At 37.9% G+C, this 25,527-nt stretch overlaps 1 protein-coding gene across 1 annotated transcript in view; it reads left to right on the forward strand.

Moving 5' to 3' along the window:
• IKZF3 (IKAROS family zinc finger 3) overlaps positions 1–22,823 on the forward strand; it is a 53,363-nt gene extending 30,540 nt beyond the window's left edge. Inside the window, exons 3-4 of the mRNA XM_063109439.1 lie at positions 12,444–12,560; positions 22,120–22,823. Of these exons, the coding sequence (XP_062965509.1) occupies positions 12,476–12,560; positions 22,120–22,823 (789 nt within the window). The 5' untranslated portion in view covers positions 12,444–12,475. The remainder of the gene's footprint in view (positions 1–12,443; positions 12,561–22,119) is intronic.
• Positions 22,824–25,527: the final 2,704 nt, after the last annotated feature.

Below are 25,527 nucleotides of genomic sequence, written 5' to 3' on the forward strand. Positions count from 1 at the left end.
CAGTACTAGGGTCATAATTTAGTCCTCTCTGACTTGGGTATAAATGCCCTTCTCTTTGCTTAGGTTGAGCCCCATTTACCCATGTCAGTGGAAGTGGCTCTTTAGGTTACATTAAAGAATTCTCCCTTTATCTTTCTCAAAACTATTTTGCTAGTACTGACGGCTTCCTCTACATGAAATGCTGTATCTTTTTATCAGTTCCAAGAGAAACAGGGAGATAAGATGTGTTTTAGCAATTCATATACATGGAAGGGAAAGAGGCAAAGCGTGGTTTAAAATCAGGAAAACCATATTAACTATTCTACTGTCAGCCTTCATGGCTGAAATTGGATGTATTGGAAGGGTTAAAATAGTATTTTCTTCTTGAAACATAAAAGCACATTACCTTGCCTTTTTAACTGCAACCACCAAAAAAGACACTAGATCTGAAAACCTTTTCTCCCCCAGTACTGGAGAAGAGTTGCTCAAAATGTTTGTTTCATGGTTGCTTTGAGCAGTCATAGCTAAAATCTTTATCTCTAATTTTCTGAATAGCCTAAAACACTGTCCTCTGTTTTTATGAGTGTTGAGTATATGTGTTTTCTTTAACTGTGGTTCTGAATTCAAATAATGAGTAATCATCCTAATGGTGTTTTCTTGTTTTGTAGATGTACAATGTTATGTTAGCTTCATTTGGTATTTAATTGTCAGTTGTGGGTCTGTGCTTTTTGAGTTGATTTGATAGCTTGAAATACGGTCATTGTTCATTTCTTGTGTTTTCTTCCCTGCAGATGATTTGATGAAAGTGAAAGATGAATACAGTGAAAGAGAAGAGAATGTTTTAAAGCCAGAGCCCATGGGAAATGCAGAAGAGTCTGAAATTCCTTACAGCTATTCAAGGGAATATAATGAATATGAAAACATTAAGTTGGAGAGACATGTTGTCTCCTATGATAGTAGCAGGCCAACCAGTGGAAAGATGAACTGCGATGTATGTGGATTATCCTGCATTAGCTTCAATGTCTTAATGGTTCATAAGCGGAGCCATACTGGTAAACAGTCTCCTTTTTCCATTCTTCTAAAAACTGTCCTAATGCAGCCACATCAGAAACAAAGTGGTGGAATTTGGGACTTGTGATTACTTCCATTGATTTTTGCTATAATTCTGATGTATCTCTCCCACTCTGCATTGCCATCTACTCTGTGATTTTTATTCCCACCTCACCATGCATTTGGCAAACATATTGCAAATGCTGTGAGTTTAAAAACATATTGCAGGGCCGAGCCCGTGGCGCACTCGGGAGAGTGCGGCGCTGGGAGTGCGGCGATGCTCCTGCCGCGGGTTCGGATCCTATATAGGAATGGCCGGTGCACTCACTGGCTGAGTGCCCATCATGAAAAAGACAAAAAAAAAAAAAAAAAACATATTGCAAATGCTGTGAGTTTAAAAAGACCGTAGAGAGCACAGTGTTCTAGGTCAACCAAATACTTTTTCTTCAGTTAATAAGTAGGAGTTAAATTGTGTGGTTTGCTTCTTAGACATCTTTCATATATTTTTGCTTAACACTTTTAATAAAAACAGATCTCCATTCTGTAACGGGTTCAAATTTGGAAGATGAAAATATATAGTTTTTGTTAGCAGTTTTAAAGAATTTATCTTCAGACAGTAAACAGGCATACAAACACAACAATCCTGTTGAGCCAATAGATTCCATATAACATCTGATATGAGGACTTTTTTTTTTTTTTGGTTGCTAGACAAACATGATATGAAGACTTTAAAAAGAAGCATTTCTGGCCTCAACACCTTATTAGGACCTGAGTCTGTGACTGTTTTCAGAGGAGATTATATTCAAAAAGAATGCTAAGTAACATAAAAACTTACATCTAGAAAGCACTTCTAGAGCTACTTGTTTCTTTGCTCTGATTCGAGACAAGATGATACTTAACATAGCTTGATAGATGGGCGCTTTTTCTCTTCTAAAGGGAAGATTCCATAAGTAAGTCTTATGTTTGCCTTGAAATGCATTCCCCAACTGATCCCAACGTGAACAGAAACTGTCTTAAAAATTAGCTTCTGCCATAGGTATCTAATCTGTGCATATGCTTCTCTACTTGCCTGGTGATCAGAATTCTCCTTTTCTTGTCCTTTTTAAAGGTGAACGCCCATTCCAGTGTAATCAGTGTGGGGCATCTTTTACTCAGAAAGGTAACCTCCTCCGCCACATTAAACTACACACAGGGGAAAAACCTTTTAAGTGTCACCTTTGCAACTACGCATGCCAGAGAAGAGATGCGCTCACAGGGCATCTTAGGACACATTCTGGTAAGTGAGAGAAAGGAGCATTCCATGTCTAGTAACTGTGTGTTCCTCCGAGCCCAGTGTGGAAACTAGAAAGAGTTAAGTATATGGAGGTTTTAATCTGTCATTCTTGTTCTGAAGGGTTACAACAGCAGAGACCTTTAGGGCTAATTACACTTCCATTAAGGCATTAATTGCTCTCCGTCTGCCTCAGTGGAGACGATCATCTCCTCACCATTCTTGCTCCCCTAGAGAACAACACAGACAGGAAGAGCCTGCCCTATAAAAATACCTTTTTAATTTTTGTGAGAAAATTATAGCATCCATATTTTCTTGTGGTAAACTTTATTAAAAAGTTATTTTCCTAACACACACGCACACACTTTCCATTCAAAAGACCGGACAAACAAATGATGTATAGTTTGTAAATTATGAAAATCTATAAACCAGATATATGTAAATCATTGTTTGGGGATTACTTTTTGGCCATTCTGGGCTAAATTTCTTAAACCCAACTTTTCTCTTATCAGCCTATTTTTAATCTCTAAAAGATGAGCAACAATAAGAATTCATAAAAAGCTATGTGCTCTCTTGATGTTTTTACTCCTTATTTTGACCAAGCAAGATAATACATTTTTTTTCAACATTTAGAATTTCCCTCCTAGAAAAATAAGACTGAGTTTATTTTCATATTTGGGACCTCATGTTCTTGATGTTATCTGGCAAAATTTTAATTTAAAAAAAAAGGTTTGCTTTCATGTCAATTCACATCTACTGCTTTGACTAAACCCAGCCCCAAATTCAAAACTGTTCACAATTCAGAGAATGGGAATAAACAAGTCAGCCCCAACAAAACCCACCATGAGAGCTCATAAGTGGCAAAGGAAGAGATTCTTTGTTTTGCAGCTCATTTTTCAAAGTAATGAATTAAAGATGAGTTTGGTCCAAAAAAATTAGAATAGTTCTCTTCTGTTGCCTTTTTCAATTAAGAAACAATAGTAGACATTTTTCAGACAGATTGTAGAGGACTCTGTTTATGCAGAAACTTAACATTTTCAGCCCTAGCAAACCTTCATTTTTTTATTAATTTGAGGTTCTATAAGGATCTTTTAGTGCTTTAAATGCCAACGCCTCTGTTTTAAACAGAGCAAGAGAAATTGGAAAATAAAACTCTGACAAATTCATAGGGTATATTTTATCAACAAATCAGAAAGTTGGCTCAATTTGTAAAGCGTGGTGCTGACAACACACCAAGGTTGAGGGTTCAGAGATCCCCAGACCACTCAGCTGCAAAAGAACCAAAAACAGCAAGAAAAAAGAAAGCCCATCTTTGCACAGAGAGTTGAAGTTACTACTTACATATTTCAAGCAATAAAGCATTTGGGGGAGGTGGGAAGGTTGCCTGAATTTTACGGGTGAACTTTTAAGGAAACTTTCGTTTCATCTTAGAAAATTAGATGAAGTCATTTTTGCAATTCATTTTTATTTCTGTTATTCAAAAATATCTTTTGTTAATTAGCTGTTTTTATTGTTTTAGCCCAGACTCTATTAGCCAGTTGACAAAGATGAACTAAATTTATCCAAATATTCTAAAAAGGCCATCAGCTTCTAGCCAAATGGCTAACTCCCACAAACTATAGCATTCTTTACTTACAGCCGGATGGATATCACAAAATAAGGAATCCCTTCCTATTTCATTCTTATACCACACTAACCTCCTTAAAGAATAAAAGGGCTGGAGCCAAAACACAATGCTAAATGGTAATCATTAAATCCAGATCCTTTCATCTGTGACATAGATGATCCTTTCAAGGAATACTGTAACATAATAATCAATCATACAACATAACCTTATTTCAGCCTACTAAATTTAAAAGTAACATAGATTTGAAAGTATCCAAATACTCTGGGTTCACTCAGCAGTTGAATTTTTACTGACCAGTTTTCGCTTAGCCCCAATACACTATCTGTATGGAACCCCTGGAATCCCGGAGGGTTACTGAGTGCCCCTTGCTGTTCTCCTTCTAGTTGAGAAACCCTACAAATGTGAGTTTTGTGGAAGGAGTTACAAGCAGAGAAGTTCCCTTGAGGAGCACAAGGAGCGCTGCCGTACATTTCTTCAAAGCGCAGACCTGGGGGACACTGGTGAGTTCATGCAACTATATGTTAGATATAAGCAAACTATATGTTAGAAGATTAGAAGGTAGTAAGTGCTACTGAGAAATATGAAGCAGTACCGAGTGAGAGTGAGTCAGAGAAAGCTTCAACAAGGTTTCTTCCATAACAGATTTAAAAGGGTGATGAATGAGCCATGCAACTAGGAACCAGCAAATGCAAAGGCCCTGGGGCTCAAATTTGAAGGAGTGTAAATAGTCCTGTGTATCTGGAACAGAGTGAGTAATGGGAAATGAGTCCAGGCAGAAAATGGGAAAGCAGATCTTATTTGGCATTGTAGACTTTGGCTTTTGAAAATCTTTACAGGGTTTTGAACAAAGAGTGGACATCACTTGACTTGTCATTTGAAAAGAATCACTCTACTTGCTGTTGAGAATAGATTGTTTTGGGGGCAAGTCTGGAAATTTGGGAGTCCAATTAGGAGGCCATTGTAATAATTCAAGCAAGAGAAAATTGAGTTTTGGTAGTGGTGGAGGAGATGAGAAATATTCTAATTCTGTACATATTTTAAGTAGAGCCAACAGAATTTCTTAACATGTTGATGTGGGATGTGGTGAAGAGTGAGGTTGCCATTAACTAAGATGTCAAAGATTGAGGGTAGAGCAAGTTGGGGAAGAGTCGATGAAAACTGCAAGGATTTTCTTTGCACAGGGCCCCAAAATCATATCCTTGTCTACTCATATGATTTATTATGATGACTATATTTGGCTTTGGGAATTTCCTATGTTATTCAGTGATTTGAATTAGATACCTATTGGCAATTGGTTGAGATACTAGATGTATTTCCATATATCAATTGTGGTTTTATTTACTTTTCATTCTTTAGTTGAAACAGGCTGAAACTTTTTTGTCTCACAGCTTCAGTTGTCCTTTGTCCTGTCCAGTTGACCATCAGCCTTGTTCTGAAGCTTGGGTTGTCTGACAGTTTTATTTGGTTACTGGAACTAATTGCTAATTTAGAATAGGTACACATCCTCGTGGGATGTGATGTTTGACAGGAGTAGTTGCTATTGAATAGTTTGAACAGCCTAAAGCAGAAAGATTACAAAAATATGACAGAAATAATGTGAAACTCAGGAAAAATGGAGTGGAAGTCATGATTATTTGAACTGTCCCTGTTTTGAGTGAGAGGAAACTTTTGTTTTAGATAAAGCCTCTTTTACGGTGTTAGGAGCTGGCCAACTGAATTCCGTTGGTTTGCACTGTTTCTGCTTTGTATCCTGATGGCATCTGGTTTTATCAAGGAGTTGGATTTCCTTCTTATTTCTAAAGAGAAATGTTTACTCCTTTAAGAAAAAGCCTAAAACTTGTATTTTGACATCGTAAGTGACCTGCTTAATATTAGTCAGGCAGTACTTGCCCAAGGACAGAACATAGGCATCTTTACTCGTACTTCCATATTTCAGAAAATAGGCAAAGCTCTTACTGTGAGAAATTCCCAAGTTATGAAAATCCACTATATTCCAAGTAGAATCATTAATATTTAAAGCTAGAAGGATGAAAGAAGGCATCTAATCCTATCTCCTCATTTTAGAGATGAGGAAATTGAGACATATCAATGACTTACTTAAAAATCACTAGAGCTTTAGCTGTTTTTGTGATTAGCCATACTTTTTATTTTGAAAAATTTGACATATGATTCACACACCATAAAATTTACCTTTTTAAAGTGTACAGTTCAATAGTTTTTAGTATATTCACAAAGTTGCACAATCATCACCACTGTCTAATTCCAGAACATTTTCATCACCCCAAAAGAAACCTTGTATCCATTAGCAGTTACTTCTCATTCCTCCTCCCTCCAGCCCCTACCAACCACTAATCTACTTTCTGTCTCTGTGAATTTGCCTATTCTGGATATTTCACATAAATGGTATCACAGAACATGTGGCCTTTTGTATCTGCTGTTTTTGAAGTTCACCCACGTTTAAGCAGGTATTCGTACTTCATTCTCTTTTATTGCTGAATAATATTCCATTGTATGAATTTATCACATTCTATTTATACATTCATCAGTCAATGGACATTTGGGTTTTTCCACTTTTTCCACTTTGGACTTGCTTAGCTATATTTCTTAAAGGTTATGTACTACTATCTGGTTAGCAAAAAAGTATATAGTGACACATACTAATAGACACACACATATGTAGTATGTGTGTCTTAATTCTCCTGGAAGTAGGGGGAGAAATCAGTAAACTACACTTTATGAACAGTAAGTTCAAAATTACTGATTTTGGAGTAAGGTTACCTTACTTCTCATCCCCACAACCTTTTTCAGGAATTTCAAATTAGAGAAAATATCAAAACTAATATTTTAGCTATCATCAGCGGTATTAGGTGATTCAAGAAATGCTGAAATAGAGAGTTTGATTAATTTGCATATCATAGGGTGGTTTGATGAATTCATGCAACATAATTTAAGTCTCAGCAAAAAAAATAAAGGGTTAACTAAGTCAGCAAGTTTTGACTTTTTTTTAACAAATATGTTGTAATGGTGGTTTCAGGTTACAAAAGTTGTAAAGTCACAGCTTAATCAAGTATAAATACTGCATGTCAGTCAATATATTACTCTATCTTTTATATTTCAAATAGTTCCCATGATTTTTCCTGAGATCCAAAATGTAAAGAATGTTTAATTCAACATAAGCCAATCCTTTAATTATTGTCACTGCTCCCTATTTCTGTTTCCATTTCTGTTTCCTTAAAATTGAAAGTCCAGTATGGACATAGTGTTCCATTTTGAGCTTCACCAATATAGTACATCTTATGTCTTCATCCCTCACTTTTAACGAGATGATGCTCCATTGCTACTGTGGATTCAGCACTCACTCATCAAGTGCTTATTGTAAATTGGGGAACAGTGTAGTGTGGGAACCAACCTGCCTCATCAGGAAGCTGGCCTTTCTACCAGCAGATGGATGAAAAGGCCTTGGAGTGAAGAACAGTCTGCAAAAGAATGCAGATGGTGGGCAACAGGACTTCTGGTCTTGTTAACCATTGTCTTTTATTCAGATAGCATTTGTTGAGTTCTCTATGTGCCAGTCTCTGTGTCAGAACTGTTTGTAAAATTGAGTAAAGGTTAACCCCTTACCCTTTAAGAACTCACAATCCAACAAGATGTTTGATCTGTTAACATAATGCAGAAGCCTAATAGAGACACATATGATATTTGCTACTTCAGTCTGAGTTTCTACAGCAGATATCACAAGTGACCTTATTGAAATATTCCAATTCTGTTATCTTTATAAAGAAAAGATGAAAAAATAGAGAAGACCATGGACTTCATTTTTTCATTAGCTTGATCCTTATTCCAGAAAGAGACTAACAGCTGGTATAGAAATCCATTTAGCTTCAGTTCATACAGATTATGAATGTTTGGACCAGGGCATATTTTGTGTAACAATGAGGTCTAGCAGTAATAAGATTTTTAAAGTAATTGAATAATTATATTTATTTATGAAACTATAAGTCAAAACCTTTAATCTTCATTCTCATTGTTTCAATTGAGCTAATATAAGCACGAGGGTTTCAGAATAAACTTATACTTTTACCAATGTAGCAGACGAAAGAAAATGTTAAAAAAAATTTAAATCTGTTTTCCCAATTGATTCTTTTTAAAAATCAATACTACCCCACAGGTAGTATTAATTTTACTTGCTCAAGAAGGCAACGGTTTTATGTAACTTTTTTGTTAGAACCTGCCTCAGTCTTTGATAGTAATCTCTTATTAGACAATTGTTATTGCACATCAACACTACTTTGTTCCACTCTTCGTTAGTTACTGACTGACCACACCATAAAAGAGACAGGAAGCAATACCTCTTATTTAAGCTCCATGTTAACACTTGAAGATCTAATGAAGGATTTTGAACAAAAACAGAAGCACAACACAATTCCATAGTTAAATTTGCAATCATTTTGAGACAGAAATTGCATCATGGAGACAGTTAACTAAAAACCAGACAATTAAGGCTAGTGCAGGAAATAAAGGTAGGTACCTATTCTGTAATTGTGACTTTGTATTACATTTTATTATTTATTTTTTCAACATGTCTTTAAAATCACTTTGCTAATGAAAATTGGTACATCCACTATTTAGTAGGCAAGTGACATGAAGGGAAATTAATCCACAACTACAGTTCTACTCCTTCTATGCTCACTCGTGAGCCAAATGTGCAAATTGTTCTTAGCCACCATCCCATATTCCCCACACCCACCCCTTGCAACATTAAACCGCCAAACACTACCCAGGAACGGATTTCCTATTTCGTCATTTAAACCTATTATCTTGTTCCTTTACTATCTTGCCAAACTGGTTTCCCTCCACTTACATTTCTGAGACATGACATGACAAGATAACAAGTCTAGACAGTATAAAATAGACAGTTGGGTCCTAAAGTTGGAGGAGAGGACCAAAAGCCAATAATCCTGTTTTAAAATTTTTAAGCATATAACTTCAACTCCTTTGTAATCCCAAAGAGATTGTTCAACTCCAAAGTATTTAGTGCTATTGCACATCAGCGGTCCAACAATTGCAAGGCAAAAGACTAGCAGTTTAGGAAAGAAAATGCGAGAGTGCACCATATTCAGTTGAAAATTAGTCTTTGCCTAACTTGCCAATTAGAAAACATAGTTAACTCAGTAAAGGTAAACTGAATCTACAGTGTTCACATATACAATCAGAAATGAGGTCTTAGAGTTAATATTTTCAGTGAATGATACAGGAAGAGGGCGTGGGTGAACGGGAGTCCTCTAGATTAGTTTCAGATGATTTCTTTCAATCTAACCAGAATTGTGGAAATGGGAAAGTCTCCACCCATGGCTCAAATTGTCTGTCCCTCCATGAACACTCTGGAATTTTATTTTTTTAAATGTCAGGCATTTGGTCACTGATTTAAAGAGTAAAACTTATCTGGAAATGACTGTCAAGACCAGCTTGGTGGGTAACTGGGAATAAAAGATGATGTTATCTCAGAAGGTTGCCATTTAGTGACATGCCCTCATTATGGTTATTTAGGTCAATGTGTCCACACTTCGGCATCCTCCCAAATGTAGAGGATGTTGATTACATGTCTTCAGAAAGCTGCTTGTTGTAATTGATAGTGACTTTGGTAAAATGTAGAGTGTGACTGCTAAGAGACGAATGAGAAAACTAGACTGGCAGCACAATGCTTGGCCTAAGCCCCGGGTAATGAGTTGGCCATGAGAGGAGAGACTGCAAGACACCAATAAGAATATTGGTAAAATGAGGATAAAAGGTAAACTTCCCAAAGTACTGTTTTTCATTCTCATTTGCCTATAAATATTTCTGATGATAAATTCAGGGGAGTGGGGAGGAGCCTTACTTGGATAATCCTCTCAAAATTGCTCAAACCAGAATGAATGTTCCTATTCAAAGCAAACTTAGCTGCCTCTCCTCTGCTTCTGAGGGGGGGAAAAAGCCTTCTTATAACAGCCTTAGGAACTTATTTCAAATTCCAGGCTTTGTCTTTCATCTCTCTGCAGTTGGAACTCTGGGTAGTGCCACATCTGGTGGTGGTTTGTGTGAAAGGAAATAATATATATAATTGTTTCCTGTTTGGTCATTTAATCCTATCCCTATTCTGGACAGAATTTGACCCACTTCACTCAATAGCAGTGCCCTGCTGCTAAAGTGCCAGTTATTTACAATTGTTGGTCAGCCAGAGTTGTACTTCTTTACTACTAGCCCCAAAGCCACCCAGGTCCCTTATTCTGACCTTTACTGTTTTCATTTACACAAATAGTTGTTAATAGCTTAGACTGTAGGCTATGATTTATTTCTTTAGAGTCTAAAATTATTTTTGGCAAGAAAGTTACAAAGTCCAGTAAATATCATCATTATCATCATTCTCTTATTCATTTTTGGAGCCAAATTTTATTTTATTCCTGAATTTAAAAAAAAACAAAAAAACTAAGCTTTATGATGTATTGTGTAATGACTGACAAAGTTTTTGGAAAATGCCAATAATAAAATTTTTAAAAATTTAATACTTTGAATTCTCTTTTTCTAATTTGGCTTTGGTTCTCACTCTGACCACTCTTGACAGTTTTGCCCTGGAGGTCTTTCTCTGTCATTCATTTACTGCATAGGTAGCCAGTTTTCTTCCCTCTGGGCATGTCCATTTGTGGTACTGAATGCCTGAGAGACCATGGAATTTGTGACATTATTTCTATATATCAGAATCTTTTCACACAGCAAACATATTGTATTCTTCAATTACAGAATGAGCACTGACAATTCCCAAATCTATGTATATACAAGGGGTCTTCAAAAAGTTCATGGAAAAATTCATGTTATCTTTTAATTCCATTTATCCACAAACTTTTTGAAGTACCCTTGTATTTGGGAGAAAAAGATTCCATTCTGCAGTCATCACTTGCTTTTTACTCTAATGTCTTAAACTAATTTCAATTCCTTCTTCCTTAGAGACATTAGAAATGTATGGGTACTTAATTTTAGTTTGGACCTCGTGAAATGCTTATGATAAAATAGAGAGAAATGTTTATAGCATCACAATATGTTTGCTTAGGGCAGAGGTAGGCAAACTATGGCCCTTGGGTCAAATACAGCCAGTGACCTGTTTTTGTATGGAGGTTTTTACATTTTTTAAGGGTTGTGGGGCAGAAAAAAACAACAAAGAATATAGGACAGAAGCTGGCCGATTGCTCAGTTGTTTAGAGCATGTTGCTAATAACACTAAACCAGGGTTCAATCCCTGTACCCACCAGCTGCCCCCCCCAAAAGAATATAGGACAGAGACTATATGTATACCACAAATTTTTAAATATTTATTATCTGTCCCTTTACAGAAAAAGTTTGCTGATCCCTGGCTCAGGATAGCACCATGTGTTAAAGCTTAGAGCCTTATATTGAGAGCAGCTGGTATCTCTTTGAACTTAAGTCATGAAGTCTTATTGAGTACTGCCTGCTGTACCAGGGTAAATTATACTATATTTATTCCAATTTACTGATATTGGCACTATTTATATACTCTCCTAGTGGTTCTCAATTCTGGCTGCATTTTAAAATCATCTGGGGACCTTGGAAAATACTGGTGCTTAGTCCCCTTTACTAGAGATCCTGATTTAATTGATCTGAGTGGGAGCCTGGGCGTAGGTATTTCTTACATGCTCTTCAGGTGATTCTAACATGCAGCCAAGTGTGAGACCCACAGGCCTACACCACTGTAAGTCTACTCATGGACTGACAATTAGCCCATATTCTTAGGCAGTTTTTATTCACATTTTTCATTAGAAATATAGTAGAGATGCATAATACAAATTGTGCTTTAATTTCCAGACAGAAGTGTTGCTCAGGGAAATTTTAACTGAGACAGTTTTGAAATGTGAAGAGCATATGAAACAGATAATGCAGAGCCCAAAGAAATAGAATTCGAAAGATAGGAACTGAGAGGAGCATGCTGGGGGAGGGGGGGGGAAGCACTCAGAATTTCAATACACAAATCACTGAGTAGATTTCTTGCTATCTGGGTGAGTGTATCTATTTTCAAAAGTGCTATTAACATAAACAGCAGTAAATCTGGGGCACCATACTTTTTTTTTCAAAGTTGTTAAGAAGAATTATATCAGTCTGCAGGTGTCACACGCAGTTACTCAGAATCAGAGAGAAGGCTGATGAGGGTTAGAAGATCTTCATCTATCTATCTTTTTGCAACCAACCACGTCCAGGCTGTTTATTTAATACTTCCTCTTGCTAATGAAGGTACTGGTTGGGGATGGGTCGGGCTTTCCCATCTCAGCCTAAGACTGCAAGATTTGAATGTGCCCTAGTGTCAGCTCCACTGACCACAGCAGGTACCCCAGGCAAGAATCTGAGCGGTAATAACAGGTAAAAACAGCAGAGTGTGCATCAGACCTCTGACACTTTTCCTTCCAGTTTATTTCCTTTTCTTCCCATTTATCAACGTGTTCTTTTCCCTTTTCTTTTGACATTTTTCCAAACCAGCAAGTGCGGAGGCAAGACACATCAAAGCAGAGATGGGAAGTGAAAGAGCTCTCGTTCTGGACAGATTAGCAAGCAATGTGGCAAAACGAAAAAGCTCAATGCCTCAGAAATTCATTGGTAAGAATATAAACCTTTTTCCTGCTGCTGTTAGCAGATAACTTGAATGAGATAACATAGGATGCTTACTACACAGGCCCTTCCTAGCTTTACCTCTGTTAAAATAAGATAATTGGTTTTCCATTGTACACGTTTTTATTTCGTGGTTCATTTTGATAGCTCTAGCAAGTAGAATAAAAGATTAACTAAAGAATCTTAACGACAGAAGATGGGAGTATTTAGTATCCAGTTTCCTAAATGGAGGTGGTGTTAAAAATGCTGTTACTTCCTCTTTACTCTGAATGACATATGTTGCATGAGAGTTTATGCTATTTACACCAGTAAGATGTTCAAGGTAGCATTTTTGTAATCTTTTGTAGTTATATTTTCCAAGTTGGTTCCATTAGCATGCTCAAAATTTTTTCATGCTCTAAAACACATTGCCATATTTTCTTGAATTTGATTGAGAATTGGGTTTAAGGGAAAGTGGTTGGGCAAACATAGATTTAAATAACAAGTTTGATTTAATCATTTGTCTTATAGGAGTTAATTTTTATGCTATTGATTTTCACATTGTCAAAAATACAGCAGAATGAGATGGCTAAGAAATAATTATGTTCATTAAAGTGTTAGGACTTCTAAATGGCAGAGATATTTTGAACTCTCGCAGATGTTTACACAAAAGTGACCATGATATTTAAAATAGATTTATATTTGTGAAGTAGGCAGCTGGATTGAATGTATCAGTTTTGTTCTAAATTGAAAGTTGATGATATGGTACAAAAATAGTTATCACATGAAAATCGACCTCCTCAATACTAGTAATATTTTAGAAACCTGTCAGTCTCTTTTTCCAAAGCTGCTTGCTGCTATTGATTTCTTACCTCAGGCCTTTTGTCTTTATTCTTCTCAATAGTTTTTACAGATATTAATTGCCTGCCTGGTTTTTAAATCTGGCTAAATTTTATTCTGGTCTGGATAATCTTTTTACAAGCAGACATTCTATGTGAATTATAGAGATATATTGAAAGAACCTATATACAAGGGTACTTCAAAAAGTTCATGGAAAGGTTTGTATTATCTTTTAATTCTGTTTTTCCACAAACTTTTAAAAGTATCCCCCTATTTCAAAATTACCTAACTTAGTATTTCTGCTTATTTAATCTCATTTTAATTAGCTGAAATATTTTTGTACGCTTTTAGTCACCTTAAGAATAAATTGGGTCAGACTAAAGTTAGTGTATTTCAGTCTAGGGAGATCCCCTCCTCTTCACCATCTTCCCTTGCCTTGGTGAAAAATGTCAGGAAGGCATGTAGTGACTTCCATTTAGAGTTTAGGCACGGGGACCAACTGTGGTTCCAATGCATTGTCTTAAACATTGCCCATATATCTCTTGAGCTTTACTTATGTGAGGAGGTTCTGACTGGAGTTCAAAAGAAAGTTTGGATATGCCATGAGTGTATTTTAATTTGAGGAAAGTTTTGACTCTAGACATGGCTGAAACTAATATGGGGGAGGAGAGACATGGGGAGAGATGGGCAAGAAAAAAAATGTAAAGTGACTTAATTTCAATCCAGTTATGGTTAATGCATTTTGTTCTATGAGAACTAAAATTTGAAAGTACCCAGTTTTTTCTTACAGCTGCCCTAAACCTATAGTTGAGCTAAAGCCCTACTTAATATAATAAAAGTTGCTTTGGTATTTTCATGGGTTTAAAAAAGAAAAAAACAAACAAACATGTTTCATATATGCAAATTCATGCCATTTTGCCTGATGCTTCAGGGATGCATTTCATATGTTTGTTACCGTTACAACCAGAGGATCTTGTAGGAGCTGATTTCTCTCATCTTCTGAACCGTCACGTTCTCTCTGTGCTGGAATCAGAAACCTAGTAGAGTTAGCTCTTGATTTGAGCTGAGGTAGCAACTTCAGGGCCCAGAATATCTGGGGGAAATTTTTTTGGTAAATTGTGGTATAGTGCAAGAAGAAGAGCACTGGATTAAAAGCCATATGACCCAGGTTCTGATTCTAGCTCTGTCATTTCTTAACCTTGTATGTTTAGATAAATCACTTAACCTTGCTGGGCCTCTGTTTACTCATCTGTAAAATGACAAGACAGAATAGGTGATAAAGTGACTAGGAAGGTCCCTCCCTCTACAAGTCTGTGAGATGAATTAGAAAAGAAATCTAAGGCAGCAATTATGAATACCACTTAGTGTTTATAAACCCCATGTGTGTAACTTTATATAACTTTTTTCTCAAAGATATACAGATATGGTGTTTATGTTATAAACTGTATCATGTTTTAAATTTTTTTGAGGAAGATGTTGAATGTAAGAATCTAAAAAACAGTTGCATTAGCTCAACTTTCATATATTTTACTTAGGAGAGTACTACTTATTCATTTGCTCTTTTGTCCATTCATTCATCGTACAAATAGTTAATAGCTTCTATTGTACATATGGTATTCTTGTTCGTAGGCACTGTTCTAATCTGCTAGCATTAACTTATATCCCCAACCTTTAATACATTTTAAAAATACAATAAACCCCTTGAATCATTTAACTGAATCAATCTTTGTGACAGAAAATTGTAATGTAAAGGGAGGGGAAAAGGAAATCTGTGACAATGTATGGGATGAAGTGATACAAAATATGTGGGGCTCCTTCTCCACTCTCTTCCCTTTCCCTCCCCTCTGCTCTCCTCTTCTCTCCTCTCTCTTATATTTCCTCTGCAAGGCACTGTTTTCTGAACAGATTCAGCCCAGGGTGATGGCAATGGGTAAGGTGTGAAGGAAGAATGAGTCACTCCCTTTAATCCCTACTGACGGTTGTACAGCACTCAGACCAGCCTTGGCATCCCTGACCTCTTGAACTGTGAGGGTAAAGGTGAAATTATGCTAGCAGGTCAGCTCATTACTTTCCTGGCAGGCTAGAGATAATTACCAGTAGGTAGTATTTTTCATAATGAACTGGGGAAGAGAGAGAGGTTGGATTAAGTCTAAATGCATTTAGAAACACAAAAACATCTCTCTATTCAAAAGAGTAAAACTAAATTGCCCAAATAGGAGAAAAATAAAATTTGTTTTCTAATTCTCCAAGAAATTTTGTCACTTTGTGTCAAATGGGATATAAGTTAACACACATCCATTAGAAATTAGCAGCTTTACATTGTCAAAGTAATTGTTTAGTTGTTCCTTTCAAAGGACAGGAAGACCTTACCTTTAGCATCCTAACTCTTTCTTTCTCTGAATCTTGTTCTCCTGTTTTAAACTTGTTTGACTATACTGTAAACTAGGCCATCCTCAAACACTTGGCTCAAAATGGAGGCCAGATTTCTCTCCTGGAAGGAGGAGAAAAATGATTACGTTTCTGCATATTTCTTTTTCCTGATTTTCATTCTTTCCCCAAAAACAGATACGTTATTTAAACCAAAGTGGTTATCATACCATCTTCTTATTTTTTCATTTTATGTATTACTTTATTAAAGGAAGTTTTCATGTTGAAAAGAGCATGAGAAGAGACCTCACCTGTGGTAAACATGTTAGTGAGGTTTTGACACTTCAGCAGTCACCATCGATTCTCCCTGTGAAGTAACTAATGAGAAATTATCTGCTTTGGTTAACAGACCGACAGGAAGCAGTTTTAATACCTGTTTCTAAGAGCAAAAAGTGTCTTCTCCCACTTCTTCCCAAAGTCCTGACGTCCATAATCCTATAAGCATTACAATGTCATAGCATTTTAGGGATAATAGAAACCACCTGTGAAGCTCCTTTAGCAAGAAGGGAAGGAAGATCAGAAAGATGGAGACCTGGTAGGTAACAGAGCAGGGCCAGACCTAGGTCTGTAAGGTGCTGCAGTCCAGGGCCTTCTTTACCCAGGGGTCATCCAGAGCAGTACATGCATGGGGGCTTTGGACAGCGAGGAGTCTGGTCACTGAAAGCTAGTGGAAGAAAAGCCCCTTGAAGAAGGGCAATTGTTCTCCATCAAGGGCGTGTTTACTTTAGAAAAGAGCTGTATTCCCTGGTGACTCCACCAAGACAGATGACATCCAAATCTCACTTTATGGTGTCTCACAGAGGACAAAGGCTTCTGCAGCAACAAAATATGGTTTCCAGCTCAGTTTTCCTCACCGCTACCCCTGTAGCGCTCTCTGTTCTCTCTCCTCCTTCCTGCTTTTTCTTGTTCTCTGGCTCATCTTTGTTTTCCTCCTCCTGGAAAAAGTGTTAGTAATTTTAGTCCATTTAGTTGAGATCAGAGCCATAATGATCATTGGATATTCCATTTCCCCTATTTACCTGCCCCCCCCCCCTTTTTTCCTTTTTTTTTTTTTGGATATGTGCTTGCAGTGAGAGTAAGCAATAATACATGTGGGAAATTATATGAAGTAGCAGCAAACACATTTAAATGATGTGAAGAAACTTAAAGACCTAAAGAAAAATAAATCTTTCACATTATCCCATCACGATGACTATAATATTGGATTTGTGTTACTTTTCTAAAAGTCAAATAATTTTGCCCCCCTCTTCAAAAGAATCTTTCAATGCCTTCCCAGTGGAATACAATCTAAACCACTCAGTCAGGCATTCTGAGCTTTCCACAGTGTCTCCAATGTATCTTCTCAAATTTTGTCATTTCTGCCAACCAGTTCTTTGCTCAGCCACAATGAACTACTCCTTCCACTTCTGTGTAATATTTTCCCACTTCTATGTAATCGTTCTTTCCAGGTTCTCTGTCTAGATGCCCGCCCTTATATCTGCCCTTAAAACTACACGTTGTTCACATTCCCATACCTCTGGGTTCTCTCTCTGCTCTCTTCTGTCTCTGCACACAGGGCAAGTTTAATAGTCTGCTTCTTGTTATAGATAATGACTGTCATCCCCTTCATTGCTACCATGACCTCTGACTACAAGGAAACTTTAAAGAAAAAGAATAGATTAATATTTGCCCCATTTTATATGTAGTGTATTTTGAAGTGGCCCATAGTTTTACTCTCTCCACTCTCTTGACTACTGTATACTTTATTCTACCACATAGCATTAAAGATACTGATTTGTAATGAAATTGTGTAAATGCTGCATCTCTCCTATTGGATCACAGTTATATTTGTATTCCTCAAAGCACTTAACATGGTGCTAAGCAAACAATAATAATGATAACAATAATAGTAATAATAGATCGGCCACTTTTTGAGTGCTTACTTATGCCAGACACTCTGTTGAGCACTTTATAGATATCTGTGTATCACAGATACTTCTTGAATGCATGTGCTGGTCCATGTGGAAGAAAACACGGTTGCTGCCACTAAGCCTTTTCCACTGCTTATGGGAACCACCCCAGGAGAGAATCTGAAGTCACTGCCAGTGCTGGGACTGTGTAGCTATGGGCAAGGTAGCAGGCAGGAAACAGCAGTTAGTGCTCAAACATATGCTGAGATATGTGGCCTCTTAGATGGAATCCTAGTTCTCCATTCACCAACTGCGCAACCTTGGAAAGTGAATCAAACTATTTGTTTTTTAGGTTCTTCTTCTAAGAAATGATAATTCATACCTTAAAAGGTATCAACCCCTGAAGGGCTGATAAGATGAGATAATATGCAAAGTATCTAGGACCTCACTGTGTATACAGTAGGGGCTTAATAAATAGTATGTGGGCTGACTTGTTAGCTCACTTTGTTAGAGCACAGTGTTATAACACTGAGGTCAAGGGTTCAGATCCCCATACCAACCAGCCACCAAAAATAAATAAATAAGTAAATAAATAGTAGCTAATTTATTAATATTGGTACTGTGAAGTATAAAGACCAGAAGTAAACAAATTAGGGTGGTAGATCTTAATTCTCAACCCTGAAGACAGAAGTCTCAATCCACATGCTCATTTAAGGTCCCTTTTAGCCCTTGTCTGTGATTCTGTATTTCCAAGTTGGCAGTAGGAAGCCAACAATCATATGTCCTCACCACAGTGCGTCAATTCAGGTCAAGGCGGTTGCTCAGTTTAGAATTACAAAGCCTAGGTAGTAGAGATTGACACCTTTAAAAAGAATCACAGGTAGGGAATGGCCAAACCGGGCAGTCTTGGTTTCTAAAATTACGACTTGCTTTCGCCATTTTCATTTGGAAGAAAACCTCTAATTCAGCCTGAAGCGGGTGTCATGAATCATTGAAAGGTGTGGTGTGATTTGACTATAAGCTGGACCGGAGGTTCTGTGCAGGTTTGGAAGCAGTTACACCCTTGTGGTTTGACTAACCTTTTTTATGAGTGTGTTACTAAAGAAACGTGATCTGTTGGCTTTTCAATTACTGTAGCTTACCCCTTCTGAGTTTCATACACATTGAGTCATCGTGTCTACAGGTGACTGATAATCATCTGCACCGCTCAAATTACCGTAACTCGGAGATGAGGGGATCTGATGGTTGCAAGTTGCATGCACGTGAAGATCTGAGGCTCTCCCATCTTCTTAACAATGAACAATGGTCTGTGTTAACCACAGAACTCAGTCACTTATTTCCACTCATCCAGGGGTTTATTTTCCTCTTAATGTTTTGCCTCTTACAACTTTAGCACTCAGCTGTTTTCTGACATATGCTGCAGGTGGTATAGATTGTGAAATTGTAGGCCTAATTAAGTAAAGCAAACTCTTGGGAGAAAGGATAAAAGCAGTTTGTCATGTGTCTACCCCACCCCGGGAACTTTCTGGAGTCTCTCTGTTAGATGAAAAGATAAAAAATTTCTTAAGGAACTCCTGGTATTTAGGGGGTTGAGTAGAGCTGAAATCATCAATAACCTTGAAAAGGCCAAGAAACCAAAGTTCATCATTTTTGTGTCACTTTCAAGGGGAATGAATGTTTGTGAGCTTAGCTGGCTTTCATGTTCTCAGTGTCATTCTTCTATTTGGCCTTAATCAAAAGATATATCCAATCGAGAGGTTCAAAATAAGAACCGTTGATTACTCTGGCAAAGCTCTACTTCTCTGTTACTTCTTACTGAGTTGCCAAGATGGGTGTTTTTCTTTGCATGTTTTTTCTCTCAGATATTTGTCTAGAAACTATTTGGTTGGCCTTAAGGTAGTGGGGATGCAGGGCAAATCCATCTGATTGGATAAGATCTTCTGGTTGGTCTTTCTAGCTCCAATTTCTCAGTGTTCTGGTCCATCTTGCACATTGCTGTTACAGTGACCACAAGCCTCTTTCTTAAGGGCTGTGTGTTGGTCAGTCAGAATGCCCATCATTTGGTCTCATCGTGTGTTATCTTTTTTCAGTGTTTTCCAAAATGTGGGATGCAAACTACCAGACAGGGCATTTAAAAACCCTGATCCACATGGCAAGAAAATTATTTTCTTTTCAGTTCTTTTTCAGTTTCCCTGATTATACCAAGGAGAAAGGTTTAGATTTAATTTGATGCTAGTTGTCTTTAACACTAATTTCACACTTGGTAATCTCCATTTTTAACACAGAGAGAGGGGAATCTTAGTCTCCAAGTACTCACAGTAGTATCTGATCAAAATTTAATAAATGGCTCTGTGACATTGTCTTTGTTTTTCATAGTTAACTTCTATTTGTGGCAAATGATTCTGATTTTCCATTTATGTTAGCAATAAAAAGTTTCCTTAGAAAACAAATTTATTTTAGAAAACAAAATAAAAGAAAGAAAATGTGAGCTGATTCAAACAAATACAGAAAAACCCGTAATGTTTACCGGTGCTTTCTATGTGCCAGGCACTGTTCTGAGCACTTTCCAGTGACTATGAGAGGTAGATACAATTATTATTTTCATTTTACCTAAGGACATGGAGGCATACACAAGTTATGTAACTTGCCCAAGATTACACAACTAGTAATTAATTGATGGAGCCAGCATCAAAGTCAGTCCATCTGACTCTAGAGCTCATTCTCTCAACCACCGCACTATTCCTGGTGTGTAGATGTTGCAGAATGTGAGGGAACAGTGAAGTTTGAGAAATACTTTATTTCATACTTCTTGATATAGCTTTAGCCAGACTCACTCTTCCCTGTACATGTCCTGTATAGGACCTTCATTCTCTGCCTTCATTCATGCCCCCCCCCCAATTTAAGATGTCCTCTCCTGAAAATCTAAATCCTACCAGTTCATCAATACCCTTTGCAAAATTTAGATTTTCCAAGAATGCTTTCCCTTCCTTGAGTATTTCTGAAGCTTTTGCATTCCCGTAATGACTAAATATATGATTATACTCAACTATCTTGCCCTTGTTTATATGTTGCCTTATAATTCTTTTTACAGAAAACATGCTATTCTCCTGCCTAAATCCCTCAGACGTGACCTTTAGAATAAAATCCAAGGCCTCCATAGAGCAAAGCAGCCCCTTTACAACTCTTAACCTATAATTTTTCTCTAATTCCATATATATACAGGTCTTATTTCTCACCCACTAGGTTGGAGACACCTTGAGAACGGGAAATGGTTCTTCCAATCCTTTTGGGGTTTTTTTGTTGTAGTTTTTCTTTTCTTTTTTTTCATTTCTGAACCCTTTACTGTATGGCAGCGACAAATTTTGGAACCACAACATGCTAGGAAATGTTGTGGAAGAGAAAGGTATGGTTCAGAAAATCTCTTCAGAATCCAAGGTCAACAGAATAAAAAAGCATCAGCCAGCACTTGACTCATCTTCCACGCTTTCTCTTTCCTCTCCTGGCCACTCACCACTGAGCACATCTGCCATCACTGCAGACCTGGTCCCTGCCTTCCCTGTGGCCAGAGAGCCTCTGTTTTCTAACACAACACCCACATACTCTAAAGGTGGCTAAACTCTGTTCTCAAAATGTCTCAGCAGTTTGACATGAATGTAGGGGAGGGTAACCACAAATAAATTTTTTCAGTTAAGTGTGAGGTAAGTCCTAATGATCACATGTGTATCAAGGATACATATTTCAAGCAAAAGAAAAGTAACACACTTTAGAGAAGGGACAAAGATCATGCTCTCTCATCGAGAAAGCTTTTCTAAAACTTTCTACATTTGAAACTCCTAAATCTCAGTCAGTCAGGTGACTGATGAGTTTGGGGAGTGGTGAATTGGAGTTTTTTTGGGCTATTTTCTCTACCTATGTAGCTATTTAAAAAGCTGCTGAGGCCAATCACTGAGCATCCCTACTCCTTGCAGCACTTTCATGCCCCTGGCTACCTAATATTACAAGCAGAAAATAACAAGCAAAATAAGAGTTTGGGAGTTGGCTGTGTCTCAAGAGTTCAGGAATGGAAGAAGTGCAGAGGCCCATGCTTCTAGCCCAGCCTAGTGCTCTCCTGCTTCTTTTCCTCCTTCTTTCTTTAGGATTCCCCTCTGATATGGCTAATGGGCATACCTCATAATGTGTCCTCAACATCTAATGACATCGCTGCCCCTCCCATTTGCCTACTGGCTTTATTGTGACCATCCAAACATGTTGCTGCTGACCAGCATCCCCTGAGACATTCTGCCTGGGCTGTGTGTCCTTGAGCAGCAGGCAACTTATCCTTCCTCACTTTTTTGAAGACTCTGGAAAACAATTTTACACACTCTCTGCCTCTGTGCTGTTCCCTTTGTAACCCTTTCTTTCACTTATACCAGGTGAGAAACGCCACTGCTTTGATGTCAACTATAATTCCAGCTACCTGTATGAGAAAGAGAGTGAGATAATACAGACCCGAATGATGGACCAAGCCATCAATAATGCCATCAACTATCTCGGTGCTGAAGCCCTGCGTCCCTTAGTCCAGACACCACCTGCTCCCACCTCTGAGGTGGTTCCAGTTATCAGCAGCATGTATCCCATAGCCCTCACCCGGGCTGAGATGCCAAATGGTGCCCCCCAGGACCTGGAAAAGAAGAGCATTCACCTGCCAGAGAAGAGCCTACCTTCTGAAAGAGGCCTGTCCCCCAACAATAGTGGCCACGACTCCACGGATACTGACAGCAACCACGAAGAACGCCAGAATCATATCTATCAGCAAAGTCACATGGTCCTTCCTCGGGCCCACAATGGGATGCCACTTCTGAAGGAAGTTCCTCGCTCTTATGATCTCCTCAAGCCCCCACCCATCTGTCCAAGAGACTCCATCAAAGTGATCAGCAAAGAAGGGGAGGTGATGGATGTGTACAGGTGTGACCACTGTCGTGTCCTCTTCCTGGATTATGTGATGTTCACTATTCACATGGGCTGCCACGGCTTCCGTGACCCGTTTGAGTGTAACATGTGTGGATATCGAAGCCATGATCGCTATGAATTCTCGTCTCACATAGCCAGAGGAGAACACAGAGCCATGCTGAAGTGAATATCCGGTCTTAGAGATTGTGCCTGAGTATTCAACATCATTTCCAAAAACTAATCACCCCACCTAACAGATCACTGTCAAACATACTGAGTTCCAAACTCCTTTCCATGCCATTTTTAATATCAAAAGGGTCACGTTCACATGGGTAACCAGAGAAACACTGTCTTCATTCAGAAGTTGTTTGCAGAGCTGGGCTGTTAGCTCACTTAGTAGAGTAGTGTTAGCTCATTTAGAGAGTGGTGCTGATAACACCAAGGTCAAGGGTTTGGATCCCTGTACTGGCCAGCCACCAGAAAAAACCAAACAGAAATTGTTTGCAGATCTATCATGTTATTACATTTGTGAAACCTTTTCCCACCAGGGACTTGAATTTCATGAGATTTAAAAGCCAAAGAAGTATTTGGCTGTTATCTTTTGCAAGAACAGAATGGGCATTCGTTGAAGCTTGTTGACAGTCAGAACAGTCCCCCAGCTGTGCTTCATGAGACATCCTTTCTGAGATACATCAGCTATCTGTGGTCACCTGCCCAATTCTGCAAAGAAAAGTTGACCAGCCAACCTTGCCAGAAAGTCCTATCCTTCTATACTTAACAAAAAAGGCTGAAGGGTTAGAATATAATCTCCCTATCCCAAATTATAGTCTAAGGAAAAGAAAAGCCATAAAATAAGTATCCGTTACCAGTTACTGAAGACCCCATTCTCCAAGCATCAGATCCATTTCCTATCACACAAGCAAAAAAAAAAAAAAAAAAGTCACCTGATGACACTTCTGCTTCTACGCTTTACCCTCCCCTCTGCAATGAAAATCTGAGCTGCTTTGGGCTAAACCAGTTGTCCATTGGAGAAGTTCTGTACCAGAAGAACTTATGGTTTTAAACAAAAACCGTCATTGAAACTCCAGAAAGTTGTCCACTGTGGATGATGGCATCTGTTTCCTTCGATTAAGATTGGCAGAGCAGGGATCTGAGGGAGAAATGGTTTGGCAGCACCAACAGAGAAAAACAACAGCTGCCTAAAAGTTCTTGGTCTCCTACAAGGAGTATTGGTGTACAGACATAACGCAAACTTGCCAATGAGTTTTTTCACAAAAAATATTGAAGAACCCCAAAAGTCTGGCTTAGCCTCCCCCTCCCCACAGGACAGGAATCATGTCAGAACTAAGCTTTGGGAGGGCTGAGGAGGGAGACACCTCTACCAATAGGTTCTCCTTGATCAGGCAGGTGTTGGCTTTTTTTCCCCTCATTTTAAGTGGAGTTGCTGTATTCCACAAAAATTCCTGAAAGTCTGATCTGAGTTCTGCAGATATATCAATCATCTTTATCACTAATAATAGGGACATGCTGTCGAGGAGAAGTAGGGTGATAATTGTAAAATTAGCACTGGAATAGGGGACCAAAAATCTGTTTGCTCATTCTATATTTGTCACTAATTTGCTGTGTGACTTTGAGCAAATCATTTAACTCTTAAAACCAAGTTTCCTCAATCATAAAATGAAATTGGATTTAGATATTCTCTAAGTTCCCTTCCAGCTTTAAATCTATATGTGATTATGCAGTAATCACAAGTTATTTTTTAAACCTCTTAATGTATACGTACTAGGCAGCAGAGTATATACACATATATGAATATATATTTCACATTTCTTTGGTGTGAAAATGGCAGTGTGTTAAGTTTTTCCTTTAACCACTGAGTTGTGAATGTGAAGATGGGGGTGAGGAACAAAAAACAGGAAGGTATTTTGATCTTGCCCCAAAGTGTACACACAAATTGGCACCTGCTGCTGCTACCAAAGCCTTTTTTTTTTTTTTTTTTTTTTCCTTTTTAAGAACTTGTGTTAGGGAAAATAAATTATGCTTCCAGGGACAACTTCATGGAGCCTATTTACAAATTAAGAATCAGCTTTGTGAACATTTCTACCAGAGAATCCCAAATTCCTGGTGGATTAGCATTTTATTTCTAAAGGGCTTATGAATTCAGCTCAAACTCAACTCATTTATACGCTACTAGTAATTGAAATGTTTGACCTCAGACTGCACAAATGGCTTATCCTTTCTGGTAGCATGGTGTTTGTCTTAGGGAAAAAGGTTTTATGAAATTCCATGGCAACAGTCCCAACATGCTTGAGATTTCAGCTGAAGGGCCAGATGTCTTTTGGTGTGTAGTCTTCAGTATATTATTGTATTTCCGTAATACTAGACTCCAAGCTATGCCAGATTGCTTATACCCATTGTGAAATAGGAGCTTCTTATTATATTCTTGAAATATCTCACATCCTGTTGACTCTTCAGAGGACAAGAGAAAGAGAATTTGGAAGCAGGGATTAGTAGGAGAGAAAGCTAGGAAAAGTGAGCATTTCCACCAGATAGTGTTCAATTATTTGCCGAACAGACCAACTTTTGCATGTCAGGATGGTGAAACTAAGGCCTATTTCACTAACCTGCAGACTGTTTTTACAGAATATGACCCTCCTTTTTCCTGTAACTAATGATTTTGCTCAATGTATTTCATTCTTCTGAGGTCAGGTTTTTTTTGTTTGTTTTTGGGTTTTTTTTGGTTTTGTTTTTGTTTTTTAAAAGATGACTGGTAAGGGGATCTTAACCCTTGACTTGGTGTTGTCAGCACCACCCTCTCCCAAGTGAGCTAACTGGCCATCCCTATATAGGGATCCGAACCCATGGCCTTGGTGTTATCAGCACCACACTCT

This window comes from Cynocephalus volans, chromosome 10 (genome assembly GCF_027409185.1).
Source record: "Cynocephalus volans isolate mCynVol1 chromosome 10, mCynVol1.pri, whole genome shotgun sequence".
NCBI lineage: Eukaryota > Metazoa > Chordata > Mammalia > Dermoptera > Cynocephalidae > Cynocephalus > Cynocephalus volans.